The sequence below is a fragment of the Antechinus flavipes genome, chromosome 2 (genome assembly GCF_016432865.1).
Source record: "Antechinus flavipes isolate AdamAnt ecotype Samford, QLD, Australia chromosome 2, AdamAnt_v2, whole genome shotgun sequence".
Lineage (NCBI taxonomy): Eukaryota > Metazoa > Chordata > Mammalia > Dasyuromorphia > Dasyuridae > Antechinus > Antechinus flavipes.
In genome coordinates this window covers 124,713,869-124,730,215 of record NC_067399.1, presented here as the reverse complement: position 1 = coordinate 124,730,215, position 16,347 = coordinate 124,713,869, and the positions used below count along the sequence as shown (strand labels likewise).

The window sequence follows — 16,347 nt, the reverse complement described above, 5'->3', positions numbered from 1 at the left end:
CTCAATAGCCTAGTGAGGTTACAAGTTTAGAATGCAGGTTCAGGCTGGGAACCAGTAGGGCTAGGATTGGAGCCATATATCCCAGTCCTAAATCTCGGATTACTTTCAATTACACTCCATTTTTTCTATTATACTTCATTTCCTCTCAGTAGGGAATGATTCTCTTTTCAGCATCATGCCTTGAAAATCCCTTTCAAATAATGTATTGCAATCCAAGCCCCAGGCTTGCCGGGAAATATAGGTATGCCTCTGGAGTGCCTTTGTCATGTATTCTCCATGTACCATTCGAGTACATTCTATTATTACCTGGGCCTGAACTAATGGAAAAGCCTCCTTATTGTCCTTCCTGTTTCCCCACTCTAATTTGTTCTAATACCTATTATCCAAGATTTCTCACTGCTTGTGTTATGGATGTCCTTGCTCACAACTGTCAGTTGCTCCATATTGTAAACTGAATTAAGTTGAAACATTTTAACTTGCCATTTAAGCCCCTTTGTGCCTTGGTCTTTTGGAGGCTAGATTTAGAGTTCTATTTCTCCTCTTATGTTCTCATTTCTTCCCTTTATGTTCTAGCTAAGCTGAATTATTAATGATTCACTAATCTTTCCCTCCCTTTTTTTGCCTCTGCATTTATAAAATCCATTCTCTTTCCCTTTTTCATGTCTTCTTGATGAAGCCTTTTCCTTCCTTCTAGGCCTACCTCTTCCATGAATCTTCCTTGTTAGAAATAATCTCTCTTTCCTGATTTTATTTTACCTTTCTGCTTGGTCTCCCCTGTATACTTTTCATTTTAACTCCTGTTAGCTGTTCCAGTCATTATCTCATTTCCTCAGAGTGTAAGCTGCTTAAGGGCAGGGTATGGTTTCTCTCTTTTCTTGTACTATTGTACCACACATGGCAGTGGATGTTTAATAAATGTTTATCAGATTGAACTGACTTGGAGTGACTTAACCAGAAGTGCTTGATTTCTAGACTATGGTCTTGAGCGGCACCAGATACGTCCCTTGCAGTTAGCTGTGGCCCAGAAGCTCCTCTCCCATGTGTGTTCCATTGCTGACTCCAGCACTCAGAATCTGGATTTGGGCTCCTTTGAAAAAGTGGATTTTCTGATCTGTGTACCACCTTCAGAAGTGACTTATCAACAGACATTGTTTCATCTCTGGCATTCAGGTATATGGTTTGGCACTTATTGAAGATGTTGAATATTTCTTCTCTATTTTATCTTTTTAAACTACATAAAAATCTAGTCTTAAGATATTTTATTGTGACTTTGAGGTTTTTTTTTAAATTTGAGAGACTTTAGAAAGGCTTATATTGGACATCTGACTCAGATAGAAAGCTACTATAAATTCACTGGATGTTTTTAGCTGTCTGTCTTAGTTTGTTCTCTTTTGGAAGTGGAAATTTTTTTTTTAATTCATAAGGGGATGGGTTGGGGAAAGTGAGGGAGAAGAAATTTGGAACACAGTTTTGCAAATGTGAATGTTGAAAATTATCTTTGCATATATTTTGAAAATAATATACTATTATTTAAAAAACAAAATGTAAACCTCTTTAGAATAAAAAAAAATTCGGTTATTAGAAAAAACTTTGTAGCTTATAGGTTTCTATTGGCTATTAGCAGAATAAATAAACATATATGATCATTGGATTTAGTACTAGAGGGAATTTTAGAAATCTTGTTTAGCATTTCTCAAACTATTTGGTTTCTGGACTCATATTTAAAAAAAATATTGAGGATCATATCCCCACCTTCAAGATTATATTTATGTGGGTTACATCTATAGACCTTTATCATATTAATGTGAACTCTAAAAATAATTTTGACCTCATGGGCCTCCTGAAAAGGTTTCAGGATTCAACCTAGATCATATAGATAGAACTAAGTAAGAAAGTTGGGATTCAAACCAGATCTCTAGACTGTAGATTTCCTGTTGGACTCCCTAATGCAGTTTTATCTTCTTGTAGGAGTTTTGCTAGAGCTTGGCTTGGAAAAGGAGCATGTGACTAAGCAGAGGCTAGAGCAGTATGTAATGAAGCTAGATGCAGAGGCCCAGACCAAATTTAAGGTTTTTCTGCAAAATTCTCTTCAGAATCCTCACACATTGTTTGTCCTAATCCATGACCATGCACACTGGGATCTTGTGAGGTAAGATGTCTTAGTTTCCTAGGGGGATTGAAATTTTATTTGTAAGAAACTATATGTGGGATTCACTCTTGAAGTAGTGGGCATAGTTGCTAAAATAGATGGCTGCGGTTTAGTGATTATTATTAATATTTACACATCACTTTGCAATTTACAATGTACTTTTCTTCCAGTAACCTTGTGAAGTAGTGTATATATGGTCATTCCTATTTTTAAAAAGGGGCTACCAAGGCTCATAGAGGTGACTTTCTAAAGATGAGAGCTTGCATTTGAACCCAGGTTCTTTTGAATAAGTCCTACATTCTTTACTATGTTACCCTTTTGTTTGCAAGTAAATTCATGAGTGAGAGAAGCAGTAAGTAAGCATATGGCTCTCAGCAGCAGAAGCTTTACTACTTCCTAGCTGTTTGATCTGGATAAATAACTTGATCTCTGTATGTCAGTTTCTTCGTCTGCAAAATGAGAATTTTAGTATTTAGCTAGCTTATCTATTAAATTTATTGTGCTATTAAAATAAGGTACTGGATAGCAGAACACAGTAAAAGTGATAATATGATAAATAAATGACAGGTATGTTTTGCAGGGAAAATAGTGTTAATGTGCCTATCTCATAGCTATAATTCATTTATGTAAACCTTAAAGGTTTGCAAAAGTACTTTATTTTTTGCAGGTATTTGTCATAATTTATTATTATGATTACATCAGAATAGGCAAAGCAAAAATATTTTTGTTTATTAGGAATACTAAGGTCATTGCTTAAAATGTTAAACTGCATTAATTAAATTAAGACTAGTTGGTCTTAAAAAAAAAGTGTCCCCACCTATCTAAGGACTTTCCATGTGAGGTATTAGTGCTTCCCTAGGCAGCTAGGTGGTTAGGTGGTTAACTCAATGCAAGTCACCTTGCCCTCTTTGTCTTAGCTTCCTCACCTGTAAATTGAGCTGGAGAAGGACATGGCAAACACCATTCCAGTAGTCTGCTAAGAAAATCTCAAAAGGGGTTACAAGGAGTCAGATACCAGGGAAAACGACCTAATGCCTCACCAAATCACCTTGTATTTGCTTTGTAATTGTTTTAATGTTGATTTCATATGTCCTTGTTGCCTTCCCCTGTATAATATAAGCCCCTTAAAATAGGGGTAAAAGAGCTTGTTTTCATATCCTTAGCAACTTGTAATGCCTGGCACAAGGTACTTAATAAATGTTGATTGTTTCTTCAAATTATTGATATAATGAAAAATGTTATTTAAAAATAAAAAAAAAGACTAGTTGGTCTTGTTAGGTACTTGTTATATATTATACTACTACTAATTAGGTATTTTTATTTCTAACTATTATTATTACTATATATACTATTATTCATATTTATTGTTACTGTATATACTATTCTTAGTGTTTTTAAACTCCCAACAATGCTTATCTAGATGATAGTATAAAGATTTTATAGATGAGGAACAGAAACCCGGGGAGTTTAAGTGACTTGGTCCCACAGCTAGCAAATGGCAAAGCTGTGGCTAAAAGACAGAAATCTTGATTTGTGGTCTACAACTCTTCATTAGGGGGTCCTGTAAAATTTCAAAAAATAGTGGTCACTTTTTATTAAACCACATTACAAAAATCCAGGTTTTCATTGGTATAAGTATCCCATGTTTTTCACAGCTGTAAAATAAAGATAGTAATTGGACCTGCGATTTTTTTTTTTTTTTGGTATAGGAAACTACAAAATCAAGAAACACTCTCTATAATTTGTATAATTTATTGTCTTAGACAGTTACTGAGAAAGTTAATTGACTTACTTAGGGTCATTGAGAGTATGTGCCAGAGGCAAGATGGTTAGCCTGCTCTTTCTGGCTTTGTACCGACTCTCTATGTACTGCACAATGCTTCATCCATTTGTCATATGCCCTAGAAACAAACCAAAACATCTGCTGGGCAATGCTCTGGCAGTAAGCCTTTTTGTTTTCAGATAGAGCATTTACTTTGATGGATGAGAGTTGAGTCTCCAGGCTCATACTTGGTACAACATTCTTGCTTTCCAAGATCTGCCAAAGTTCACACTTGAACTAGAATAGCTTTTGGAATCTGCCTCCAGATGTCAGAGGAGTGCTTTGATGGAGTATCTGTTTTTATAATACAAAGTCAAGTTGAAGATACCATTTTGTATTTCCCTTTGTATTAGTTTGACCTCTGATTTGATACATGTCTAAAGTATTTGGGGTATGAACACAGAAGAGAGCTCATGGATGTGATTTGTGAATCTTTCTCAGAACTGACTTACATTGTAACCTTGGACAATTCAATTAAGGTATATGAGTCTGTTTATTTGTGAAAGTGATCCTCTTCAAAGGGCTTAATTTGAAATCTGTGATGTTGACTTGATACTACATTATCTAATCATTTTGCACATGTTTAAGAAAATTTTTTAAACTCAAGGATATATGAAGAATACTCTTATTCTTTCACTAAGATTTTTTTCTATCATCTTCTGTAGATACTTATTTTGAAAAAAATAAAAAAGGCCTACTCATCAAATGTCATTCTGATGGGAAATATATAGTCTATGACCTCATAAAGTTCTCAGTCCAACATAAAAATAAAGCCTTTGCCTTTGAGCTTCTATACAATGGGAGATGTAGATAAGAGTCTTTACCTTCAAAAGTTTCTGGTTTAATAGTATTATAGAAAGGGGGTTGAATTTAGATTCAGGAGAGATCTGGGGTTCAAATTTTTCTTACATTAGATATGTGATCATAGAGTAGTCAGTTAAATGCTAAATATTTGGGATTTTGCTTTCCCTGTCTGTAAATTGGGAATGACTGGAATACCACTTTCATAAAATAGTTGTGAGTATCAAATGAGACAGTTGATCTAAAGTGTTTAATAACCTTAAAATAGCATATAAACATCATCTTTTAACTATAGAATGACACTCTCCTTAGAGTTCACAGTTTAGTGTGGAAGAATGTTAACATAAATAGACAAGAAAAGGTGTTTTTTGTATCCTGTATAATTCTATATAATTCATGGGCCTAGAGAGAGAATGACCTAAGTTCAAATACAACCTCAGATAGTTGTTAGCTGTGTGACCTTGGACAAGTCACTTAATCCTCTCTGCCCCAGTTTCCTCATCTGTCAAATGAGCTGGAGAAGGAAACAGCAAACTTCTCCAGTGTCTTTGCCAAGAAAACCCACAAATAGAGTCACAAAGAGTCTTATACAACCAACAAATCAACAATTACCATCATTGCAACAATTTCGTAATGAGTATTCATTAGTGGTCTAGTTGCCCTGGTTTTTGAAGCATCTCTGTTTTTTTTTTTTTTTTTCCATTTCTGCCTAAGGCAAGCCTCTCCATACTTCTTCATGGATTTTTGGTTTTCCTTTAAAAGATTAGTTATAGAGTTAAGAGTAACAGGTCTTTAATGCATGCCTATAGGAAAATATTCCTTTGCTAATAATGTGGAGTTACAGAGTAAGTTTTTAAAACAATTCCTGCCTTCCGAAAGGTCACAATTTATCCTCTAAACATAGTCAATTCATGTTTGTATACTAACAATAGTGTCCAATTTTTTTTAATATCAGACATCAGACATTATGTAATTAATTATGATTTTAGTAACAGATTTAATTACCTTCTTAATTAAGTTTTGTTTAGATGGACTCATTCAGATTACTTTGTATTCCCTTTATACATATTCATGCAGATCAAAAGCATATTACAGGATCAGGGAGAATTTAAACTGCCTTAGAGATACTCTCCAAAACAGCTAATTGAGAGAATATTTTAATATTGATGTTGCCTTTTAGGGAAATATGAGATTAGCTAAACAATAGAATGAGTCAATAGCACAAAATAGGTGCTTAATAAATATTTATTGATTGTCTGAGTCAAGATTTTTTTTTCTAGTCTATTAAGCTCTCAGATTCTTAGGGATCAGCTTTTCTGGTCCTGTCAGCATTCCATCACTTCTCATTCCTGAAACTAGAGGGTCATAAAATCCAATTCATAAATCTTAGACCTGTCAGGGTGTTTTTAGAGATACCATCTTTACAATCCAAGCCTTCTATGTCAGGACAAATTAATGGACCTTTCTTTTGGTTCACAGGGACTGAGTCATCCTCCTTGATAAACCATCTCAACATTCTGCTCCCTTGATGGGCAGAAGTCCATTCATAGATTAACCTAAATCCTTTCTCTTTTAAGCCCCATGGTCATGTTGTATTCTCAATACACATTGAGGACAACTATTCAGCACCTAATTAAGTAAAACTTGTCATAGATTTCCCAATCAATAGAGCTAGCCCAAAATAGAATGGGCTATCTTGGGAGACATAAATGAATTCCTCTTCAGTGAAGTCTTAAACAAAAGCATAAGTATCCAGTTTTCAGGAATATTATAAAAACTTTCTTTAATCTTTTTTTTAAAGTAAATCAAGAATCCCTTTGGCAGTTTACTAAGGCCTTTGAACTCCTTTGCAGAATAATATTTGTTCCCTACATTCATAATAGAAGAAAATACTAAATTTCAATTAGAGATTGATGGAAATAAAATGGAAAAAAATGATGGAAAAAAATTTTTTTTCCTCATCCACACTCACTCCCTGAAATACATCCATGAATCCTAGATTATTAGATTAGATGATTTCTGAAATACCTACTCTAATTCTGTAGCTTCATTTGGAAGGTACTGAGAGATAGTATTATGTAATCAATAGTGCTGGATTTACTGATAGTAAGATGGGTTCGATTCTTACTTTTGATTTTTATTAGCTCTATGACTATGTTTACTTAATCTGACAGCTTCTAATTCCCACTATGTACAGTATATATGACAATACTTGTGTTATCTGTTTGTTGTAGGGTTCAAAATGAGATTGTATATACATATATATACATATAAACACACGCATATATATAAGTATATATACATATGTGACTTATTCATGTTATATTTGTGTGCATTGCAAATTTTGAAGTGTTATTTTAATATGACCTATTTTGAATGTGAGCGTGTGCAAGTGTCTGTGTGTGTGTGAATGCGTTGTGTGCATGTATATATATGTGCATGTGTGAGTGTAAGTGCACATATGTGTGTCTACCTTAAATTTCTTACTTGAAATGGGAATTTTGTCTTTAGCCTCTCTAGTTAGTGGCCATTTAGATTTTTACTCAGGAAACACAAACAATTAGAATTCATTAAGTGCTGAGGAACTTGGAAGCAGGAAGACTTGAGTTCTAATCTTGCCTTAGATACTTAGTACCTGTGTGACGTGGGCAAGTCAGTTTAAGTTTTTTTTCACCTTTAGTTTCACTGTTTGTAGAACAGGAATAATTATGGTGCCTACCTTGACAGGTTTATTGTGAGGATCAAATGAGAACATTTGTAAAGGTCTTTGCAAACCTTAAAGAACTATATAAATGTGAGCTATTTAATATTGTTATTATTGTTATTGTTATTATTCATATTGTAATATACTATATATTAGAATAGGTTCTGGGGATACAAAACCAAAATAAAACTGTCCCTGCCCTCACAGAAGCAGTGTTTGTACATTAAATAAATACAAAACTGGACAAAGAAAATTCAAGGTAATTTCAGATGTGAGATAGGGCTGAGTGGCTGTAAGCAATCTGGAAGTCTCTATGTAGGAGAGAGTTCTAGCGTTGTCTTTGAGGAAGGCTACCTTAGTACCTAACACATGAGGCAAACTATTCCAGTTTTGGAAGCTACGAGTTATTCCCTTAGATTGAGCTGAAACCTGCTGCTCCAGTTCTGTTCCCTTAGAACTGTGGAAGGAGGAGGAGGAAGAGGAGGAGGAATCTTCTTTCGTATAGCAATCCTTCAGTTATTTAATGATAGCTATTTTATATGTTCCAGTAAGCCTTCTTTTCTCAGGCTAATCTCTTGCAATTTTTTCAGTATGACATGATTTCAGGAACTTTTAGCCTTCTGATCATTTTGTTTTTGCAGTTTATTAATGCCCCTCCGAGAGTGATATCCAGAAATGAGCACTCATGTGTTCATTATTATTATTAATTCAGACTGCTTAGCTCAATTCAATCAAAATGACCTTACTATTTAGGTGTAACTTTTGACTTATTTGATGCTGGGGACACAATTTTGAGGCAGAGAGAACATGATGGTTACCTAGGAAACAAGATTTTAATTTTGCCTCAATTTAGGGTAAGTTCTTTTAATTTGTTATTGAGTTTGCTACTCCTAGGATTTTAAGGACTTTTTGGAGAAAATTTTGAGAAAGTGAGTGAGTGAGATTTGAAACTAATGGAAAGTCTCACTATATTTTTTGAGTGACCATGTATGTTGCATTTTTGTTTGTTAATAATAAAAATGTCATTGTTGTTTCTTCCTTTCTCCTTTTTCTTTTTTCTCCCAATGCTAGCAGTGCTGTTCATAATCTCTATCCTCAAACTGAGCCATCAGTAGGACTTGTTGATCGACTACTCAACTGCAGAGAGGTGAAGGAGGCACCCAACATTGTGACACTCCATGTGACCTCCTTCCCATATGCTTTACAGACTCAGCACACCCTGATCAGTCCTTACAATGAGATCCACTGGCCTGCTTCCTACAGTAATGTAAGAGAGAAATTTCTGGGGATAATTTTATAATTCTTATTTACATTAGAGCTTGGAGAAATTATATAGTAGAATATCAAATATGGTACTAAAACTTATGAATATTCGTTTATTAATTTATTCATTTAACCAGGTTTTTTTGGGGTGGAAATATGGCATAGTATCCAGAGCATTAGCTTTGGATTCAGAAGACCTAAATTCACATCTCTGATCTATTACTTGCTTTTGAAATGTTAAAGAAATTACTTAATGTTTTGGTGCTTAATTTTCTTTATATGTAAAGGAAGTTGATTGGCCTTAGGAGTTAGACTTTCTTCCAATTCTTTTTGATACTGTTTTGTGCAAAGCAAAATATTAGGTGCAGAGAAACACACGTGGTTTCTGACTTATAGTCCAATAGAACTTAACTTTCATTCTGTCCTTTTCAACTTTGAAAACCTTGCTAAAATATTTTATCATCGTAAGTTGAATTTAGAGTTTATTAATTGAATATCTGATGATCTAATGTCTTTCTATGGCCTTAGATCATCTTGCTATAAACTATAGTTCTCAACATACAGGAATGTAAATAGAAGGTGTACGAGAGAAATCACAAAAACAACAATAGTATAATTCACATTTCTTTGTCATTTTATAGTTCACAAAGTCTTTCCATTCATTGTCTGGAGCATTTGTAATAGATGTGTTCTTTGATATTATTATCCTATGATTTTTCAGATGAGGACATTAAGGATCAGAAAAATTAAATTTCTTGTTCAGCATTTACACAGCTCCTGTGAAAGATTCAAACTCAAGCTTCTTGAATCCAAGACCAGGGCTATATCATAATGTCATAAAAAAACTTTCTGAAACCTTGAAATTAACCCATTTATATGTTATCATCTGCATTCTTTTCATTACAACAGAATACAGAGATATTTCTGATTACTTAAGAGTTGTGGTTAAGTTCTAGAAAGTAGATTTTTACTGTGAGTATATATTTTGGTAGAGTTGTAATGTGGGTTGTTACTGGCACTGATGTTAAAATGTATAGAATTGTTTAGAATATGTTAGCCATTCTAAGAGAAATTTATTGATCATAATCTTAGATTTCTTTTTAAATTTTTCATTTTTTATTTATTGTTTTATTTTCTCTTCCTCATTCTTTCTAATCCATTGGGGAAAAAAAGAAAAATATTTTATAACAAACATGTAACAAATTCCCCACATTGACTATGTGTAAAAATGTATCTTGATTCCATCACATCTCTACATCATTGGACCATTGGAATTATAATGAACTTAGATTTCAATAGAAGCTTAAAGTACTGTAGTTGACATATTTCTAAACTCAACTTAAAAGTTGTCTAAGTAAAATGAATGGTTGTGGGAAGGCCTTCCTTAAAAGAAATTGCATGATAAAAAATAAATATATGCTTTTCGTGGAGGAATCTCTGGTGATCTTGATGAGTACAAAAGAATAAGAATAGTTTAAATTTTGTTGCCAGTCAGAATGGGCAGTCCCAGGAAACTGGTATGAGAACATTTCTCTGTAAGTTCACGTAGGGCTATTTATTTGCTAGTTGATTTATTTTCATAAAGTTTGTACTTTTCTCTTCATAAAGTTCTCTACATAAAATACAGTAGAGTACAACTCAGTTTTGTAGTTAATAATTCCCATGTAGTTGGCTTGTCTTTTACTGTCTCCTTGCCAATCTTTCTGCTTTCCCCTTATTATTTCTTCATACTGCATTTTCTGTTCTCTATACTACCCTGACTCTCTGTACCAGAGCCAATCTATAAAAGTCTTAGCCTTCTAATCAATTTATTTTAGATATACTACAGTTTATTAATGCCCTTCTGAGAGTGATACCCATGATATTGGGGGGATATGATTGCATCATATCACACTGATCCTATACTTCATTTGAAATACTCCTTGATTTTGTGTTTATTGCAAAAAGGAGATGGTGAAATTGTGTGCTGGGAACTGTCAAGAATACAAACTCATCAAAAATTTCATGACAAATGGTAGTCCAGTCAAGATCCATTGTATCCATGAGTGATGTGTCTCAATTTCTAATTATTTGGTTTGTTTCAGGGAATGGACTTATATCAGGAAAACAAAAAATATTTTGGACTCTCAGAATTTATCGAATCTACTCTTTCTGGACACAGCCTCCCTTTGCTCCGATATGATAGCTCTTTTGAAGCAATGGTCATGGCATTAGGAAAAAGGTACTTCGTAAAAAAAAAACCTTGATGATTAACAGTTGTATAAATGATATTTATCCACTATATCTAATAGTTATAATGATGTAAGTAGAATAGACTATCTTCATTACTGGAAGTATGTAAGCTGATGTTAGGCAAATACTTAAAAAATTTTATAATGAATATTCCTTTTTTAGAGTGGAATTTTTTATTATAAGACTACTAAGATTTGAGGCAGCATGCTGTAATGGAAAGAATGCTAGAGTTTGACTTCAGAAGACTCGATTTTGCAACTAGTTTTTCTTGTATAGTACTTGTTTGATCTTGGAAAAGGCACTTAACTCCTGGACCTCATTATTGGTAACAATGGCTCAGTCATTCACATTGTACTAGGAGTCAGGGATACAGAAAAACAAACAAACCATGTAGCAGTTATGATGTGAAAGGAATTTACATTGTACTTAGGGGATATGATTACAAAACACTTTATTTTGGTTCAGAGCTGTGATTTTTTTTTGGTATGAGGAACTCCTGGAATGGAAATTCCCAAGGTGTAGCTTAGAAACTCATAAGGAAGTAACAGTCTTAGAGAAGAAATTGAGTTCTGGAATACTTGATTTACCCATGTTGCCTCAATTAGTATGTGTCAGAGGCATGATTTGTATCCAAGATTTTCTTATTTTAGGGCTCGCCCTTTATTTGCTAGGCAAAACTGCCTCTCAGGTATATACCTGATAAAGGTATAAATAAATTTTATAAATTTTTAAATTTTTAAAATTTATAAATCTTTATAAATAAAGATGAAGCAAAAATAATAAAAAGCAGTTTCAGAGGAGTAGGTATTCTAATAGTGAGGGATCAAGAAGATGGCATGTATGAGTTGGCACCTAAGCTACTTTTTGAAGGAAGCTAAGAATTTAAAAAAATGTGGAAATGAATAGGAAGTGGTACATTCCACACGTCAAGATCTACTAATGCAAAGAGATGCTATTGAGTATGGGATGTCAGGTGTACAGGAAAATTAGCTGGAGAAATTGACTGGACTGGAAAGTATTTGAAGAGGAATAATGTGAAATAATTTTAGAAAGTTAAGTAGGATCCTGACTGTGGAGGGCTTTAAATATTAGACTCTTAAAGGCAATAAAGAGTTAAAATATTTTTGAGTCAAGAGATAATTTGGTCAAATTTCTGTTATATATTTGGCATTTAACAAGATGTTCATAAAAATTCTTTACATTTTAAAATCTTATATTCCTATATTCCTTCCAACTTTAAAAGTTTGACTAAATATAAAAAGCAAAAGCTAAAATTTGTAAAGGTTACTAATTAATTCCTTGGAACATTTCATTCAGTTGTTTTATTGTAGATTTTAATTGTATAAATAAAGAACTTCCTAGTTATGTGTTATGTTATGTTTATATGACATTGAAGGCTCAAAGCTTTGTCACTCAAACATTCAATGTTTATATAACACTCAAAAGTTTTTTATTATTGAAAAATTATACATTTGACCCACTAACAACATTTTCTTGTAGAAACATTGAGAGGATCACATCCATGAATCTCTATTGTGCATAAACTTTTATTTTTTAAATTTTATAATAACTTTTTATTGACAGAATCCATGCCAGGGTAATGTTTTTACAAATGTTGTAAAAAGTCCCTTGCACTTGCTTCTGTTCCGATTTTTCCCTTCCCTATCTCCACCCTCTCCCCTAGATGGCAAGCAGTCCTATATATGTTAACTATGTGTGCATAAACTTTTAAACATATATGTACCTATACATACATATATGTGATTTAACATTATACTGATCATATTTCTCTGCTTGTCTTTATTTTATTTTACATTGTCTTTATTTTATTTTACATTTTCTTTTGCTTCTTTCTTTGTCCTTTTGATTTTAACATTTTAATGTTGACTGACCAATATATCCTAACCTGTGACCCATATCCTAAAAGAATTCCCGGTACTTCATATCCAATCAATGGCTGTCCAACCTCTGCCTGAAGACTTCCAAAGAAGGAGACTCTTAAACTTCTCAGGGTAGCCCTTTTGAACAACTCTAGTTAAGGTGTTTTTCTTAACATCAAATAGAAGTTTTCCTGTTTGCAACTTTCAGTCATTGCTCCTACTAAATCAAAACAGAATAAATCTAATCACTTATTTGTTCACTGATCCTTTAAATACTTGAAAACAATATGAGTCCCTCCTGAATCTTCTCTTTTTTTGGAGTTAAACATTAGATTAATTTTCCCTTAGTCTTTTTGTTGTTCAGTCATTTCATCATATCTGGCACTCTGTGACTTGGAGTTTCCTTGGCAAAGATAATAAAGTGGTTTGCCATTTTCTTCTCATTTTGCAGATGAAGATTTGGGGCACACAGGGTTGAATGACTTGCTCAGCATTACCCAGCTTAGGAAGTGTCTGAGGCTGAATTTGAACTCATGAATATGAGTCTTCCTGATCCTAAGCCTGCTGCTCTGTTCGTCGCACCATTTATCTGTCCCTTTATTCTATAGAGTTGAAAATAGATAGCCAGAGATAGAAAGTGAATTCATGAGGATCTCTTTAATGGGGCATCTAGGTGGCAAAGTGACTAGAGTGCTGGGCCTGGAATCAGGAATACCTGAGTTCAAATCTTACCTCAGATATTTATAAACTAATCTATGTGTGACCTTGGGAAAGTTACTTAACACATTTGCCTCAGTTTCTTCATCTATAAAATTCCCTTCACCACTGAGACTTCTTTAGGGAGACTAAGTGTCTTAACTACAGATCATGTAAGTATTAAATATTAAAAGTTTAATCTGAACCTGAGTCTTCGGAGTAGAGAGGCTGGTCTCTTTCCATTGTATCACATCAGCTTCCTTCTCTGCAATGCCAGCCCTGGATCCAGGTATTTCTAAAGGGAAAGTTTAGTTTTTGTCATTGAGAAAGGGGATAGATCTTACAGTTGGATTTAGCAGCTGAAGTGGCTACAAGGTATTAATTCTCTATAATAATTTCATTAAAAGATCTTATTTATTAATATTAATAATATGCCACACATAGTAGTATCAGTTCAACAAACATTTAGGTACCATTGTTGAGGAATAGCAAGATGGAAAACAGCTAAGATGAACTATGTCTATAATGTCCTTTCCCATTTCTAATGAGTACATCTATAATGCATGAGCTACTCACAATTTTGATAATTCTTGACATTTCTAAGGTTGCTATGTTAGATTCTGAATTATAAATAGTCCTTGCAAAGCACCCATTCTGAACGCTCCAGAAACTGTAACCAATTTATTCTTATTAAGGAGCAGGATCACGACTATGTGGGCAAACAAGATCAATATATCCCCTTAATATTCATTAAAGCTTACAGGATTAATGAATCTTTGAGCGCATAAAACCCATTTTTTTCAGAGTACTCTCAATCTTGGTCAGAGGATCATAGAACTTAGGGCTTGAAAAGAATTTGTGGTTGTGTTGGAAGATTGCTTTCATCCTGCTTTGCTTCTTTTTTTCAATAAACATGGAGTTAGAAAAGGGAGGTTTTCTTCCCTTTTTCTCCCAATGATTGTAATTTGTATATTCTACATCCAGAAGGGAATCTGGAAGGGGAAAACCATTTACAAAGAATTGGTCAACAAATGTTTATTAAGCAGCAGCTGTTTATAGAGAACTATGCCAGCTGCTGGAGGAGAATAAAGTAAGATTAATAAAATAAGTTTTGATAAGACATAGTTCTTGTCCTCATGGAGTTTAAAGTCTAGCTTTAGAATAAGATAAGATCCTCCTGCTCAACACTTTAATTTTTTTTCATTTTACATAAGAAGAAGCATGTCTAGAAAGGGAACAAAGTTGCTTGATTGAGGTCACAGCAACTTGGACCAAATTATTCAGTAAACATTTTAAACAACAAAATTTATCATGCATTTATTTTGCATAAAGCCTGATATTATATACTAGAGAGACCAAGATATTTTATATGTGCATAAATATCTGTGATTTAAAGAGGATGGAAATGAAGGGGTGTTCAGGCAAAGTAGGAGAGCTGAGGGTAAGACCTAAGTTTTCCAGTCACATGCTTTTGTCATGACACCTCATTGTTTTCTCAGGTGCCTTTGGCCTGGGAATTTTTATTAGAAAAATTAGGAAAGCTTTCCTAATATCAATGGTTTTTTCAAACAGAGAAGGAAATAAAAGTAAGACATGTATAGTTTCCAGTAAGCTGGAGTCTCTCTTCTCCTTTGATCACTGTGTTCTCTTCCTGTCTTCAGGTTTCCCAGGTTGCATAGTGCAGTAATAAGGACATTTGTCCTTGTGCAGCATTATTCTGCAGCAATGATGGCCGTCAGTGGCCTATCACAGATGAAGAACTACACATCTGTGGAGACTCTGGAGATTACCCAGAACCTCATTAACTCCTCTAAGCAATGTGCCTGTGGGCATGGGCTCATGGTGGTGCTCCGTATCCCTTGCATTCCTCTGGCTGCTGTGGCCTATGAGCGGCTCTATCATGTGAGGGAAAGACTATCCCTAGAAGAGCATTTTGAGATCATCTTGGGAAACCCCAATTCTGCCATCACCATTGGGAAACATTTTGTGGAACAACTAAAGGTAAATCAATATAAACTTTGTTTCCTCCCTTCCTTGAGGAGATGTGAGTGGATGAAATATTGTTAGAATCCTTAGCATGTCTGTTCCCCTTGCTTTTTTCTCACATATACATGGTTTTCTTTGAATTTGATGAGAATTCTCTTTCTGCCTTGAGCCATCTTTGAAACTGTAAGTGTGAGGCTGAGGAAACAGCATGGGATTTGTCTAGAAGACCTGCGATCACAATGGGGCCTACACTTGTGTGTCCTCGGACAACTAATTCACTTTCTCTCTCTGGACCTTCATTTTCTAACCTGCATAATGAAAGGGTTGGACTGTATTATACCTAAGGTCTTTAACTATACTAAATCCTATGAACCATTCTTATGTTCCTGTGATCCAAAGCTTCCTAAAAGGAAGGATAGCCATTCAGAGAAGGAGGCTTCCATTTAAGAGATGGAACTTACCAAGGATGTGTTAGTGCAATATGTATTTTCTAATGACTTTTCTACATACATGTTATCATACATGTTATTTTCTTTTAAAATGGAAGCTCTTTGAAGTCAGGGACTGTTTCTGTTTCTGTATCCATAGTACCAGGCACAGTGTACAGCACTTTTGTTTAGTCACCTCCAACTTTTTATGACTTTGTGGATCCTACTGTTTGTGATGTTTTCTTGGCAAAGATACTAGAGTGGTGTAATATTTCCTTCTCCAGTGGATGAAGACAGTGAGATTTAAGTGACTTGTTCGGGATCACTAGTAAGCTAGTAAAGTGTCTGAGTCTGGATTTGAATTCAGATCTTTTCAACTATAGGCC

At 34.2% G+C, this 16,347-nt stretch overlaps 1 protein-coding gene across 1 annotated transcript in view; it reads left to right on the top strand.

Annotated features, from left to right (window-relative positions):
- The window catches only part of GREB1 (growth regulating estrogen receptor binding 1), a 121,973-nt gene that overhangs the window by 54,470 nt on the left and 51,156 nt on the right, over nt 1-16,347 (top strand). Inside the window, exons 13-17 of the mRNA XM_051975491.1 lie at nt 973-1,170; nt 1,969-2,149; nt 8,548-8,743; nt 10,824-10,960; nt 15,209-15,548. Of these exons, the coding sequence (XP_051831451.1) occupies nt 973-1,170; nt 1,969-2,149; nt 8,548-8,743; nt 10,824-10,960; nt 15,209-15,548 (1,052 nt within the window). The remainder of the gene's footprint in view (nt 1-972; nt 1,171-1,968; nt 2,150-8,547; nt 8,744-10,823; nt 10,961-15,208; nt 15,549-16,347) is intronic.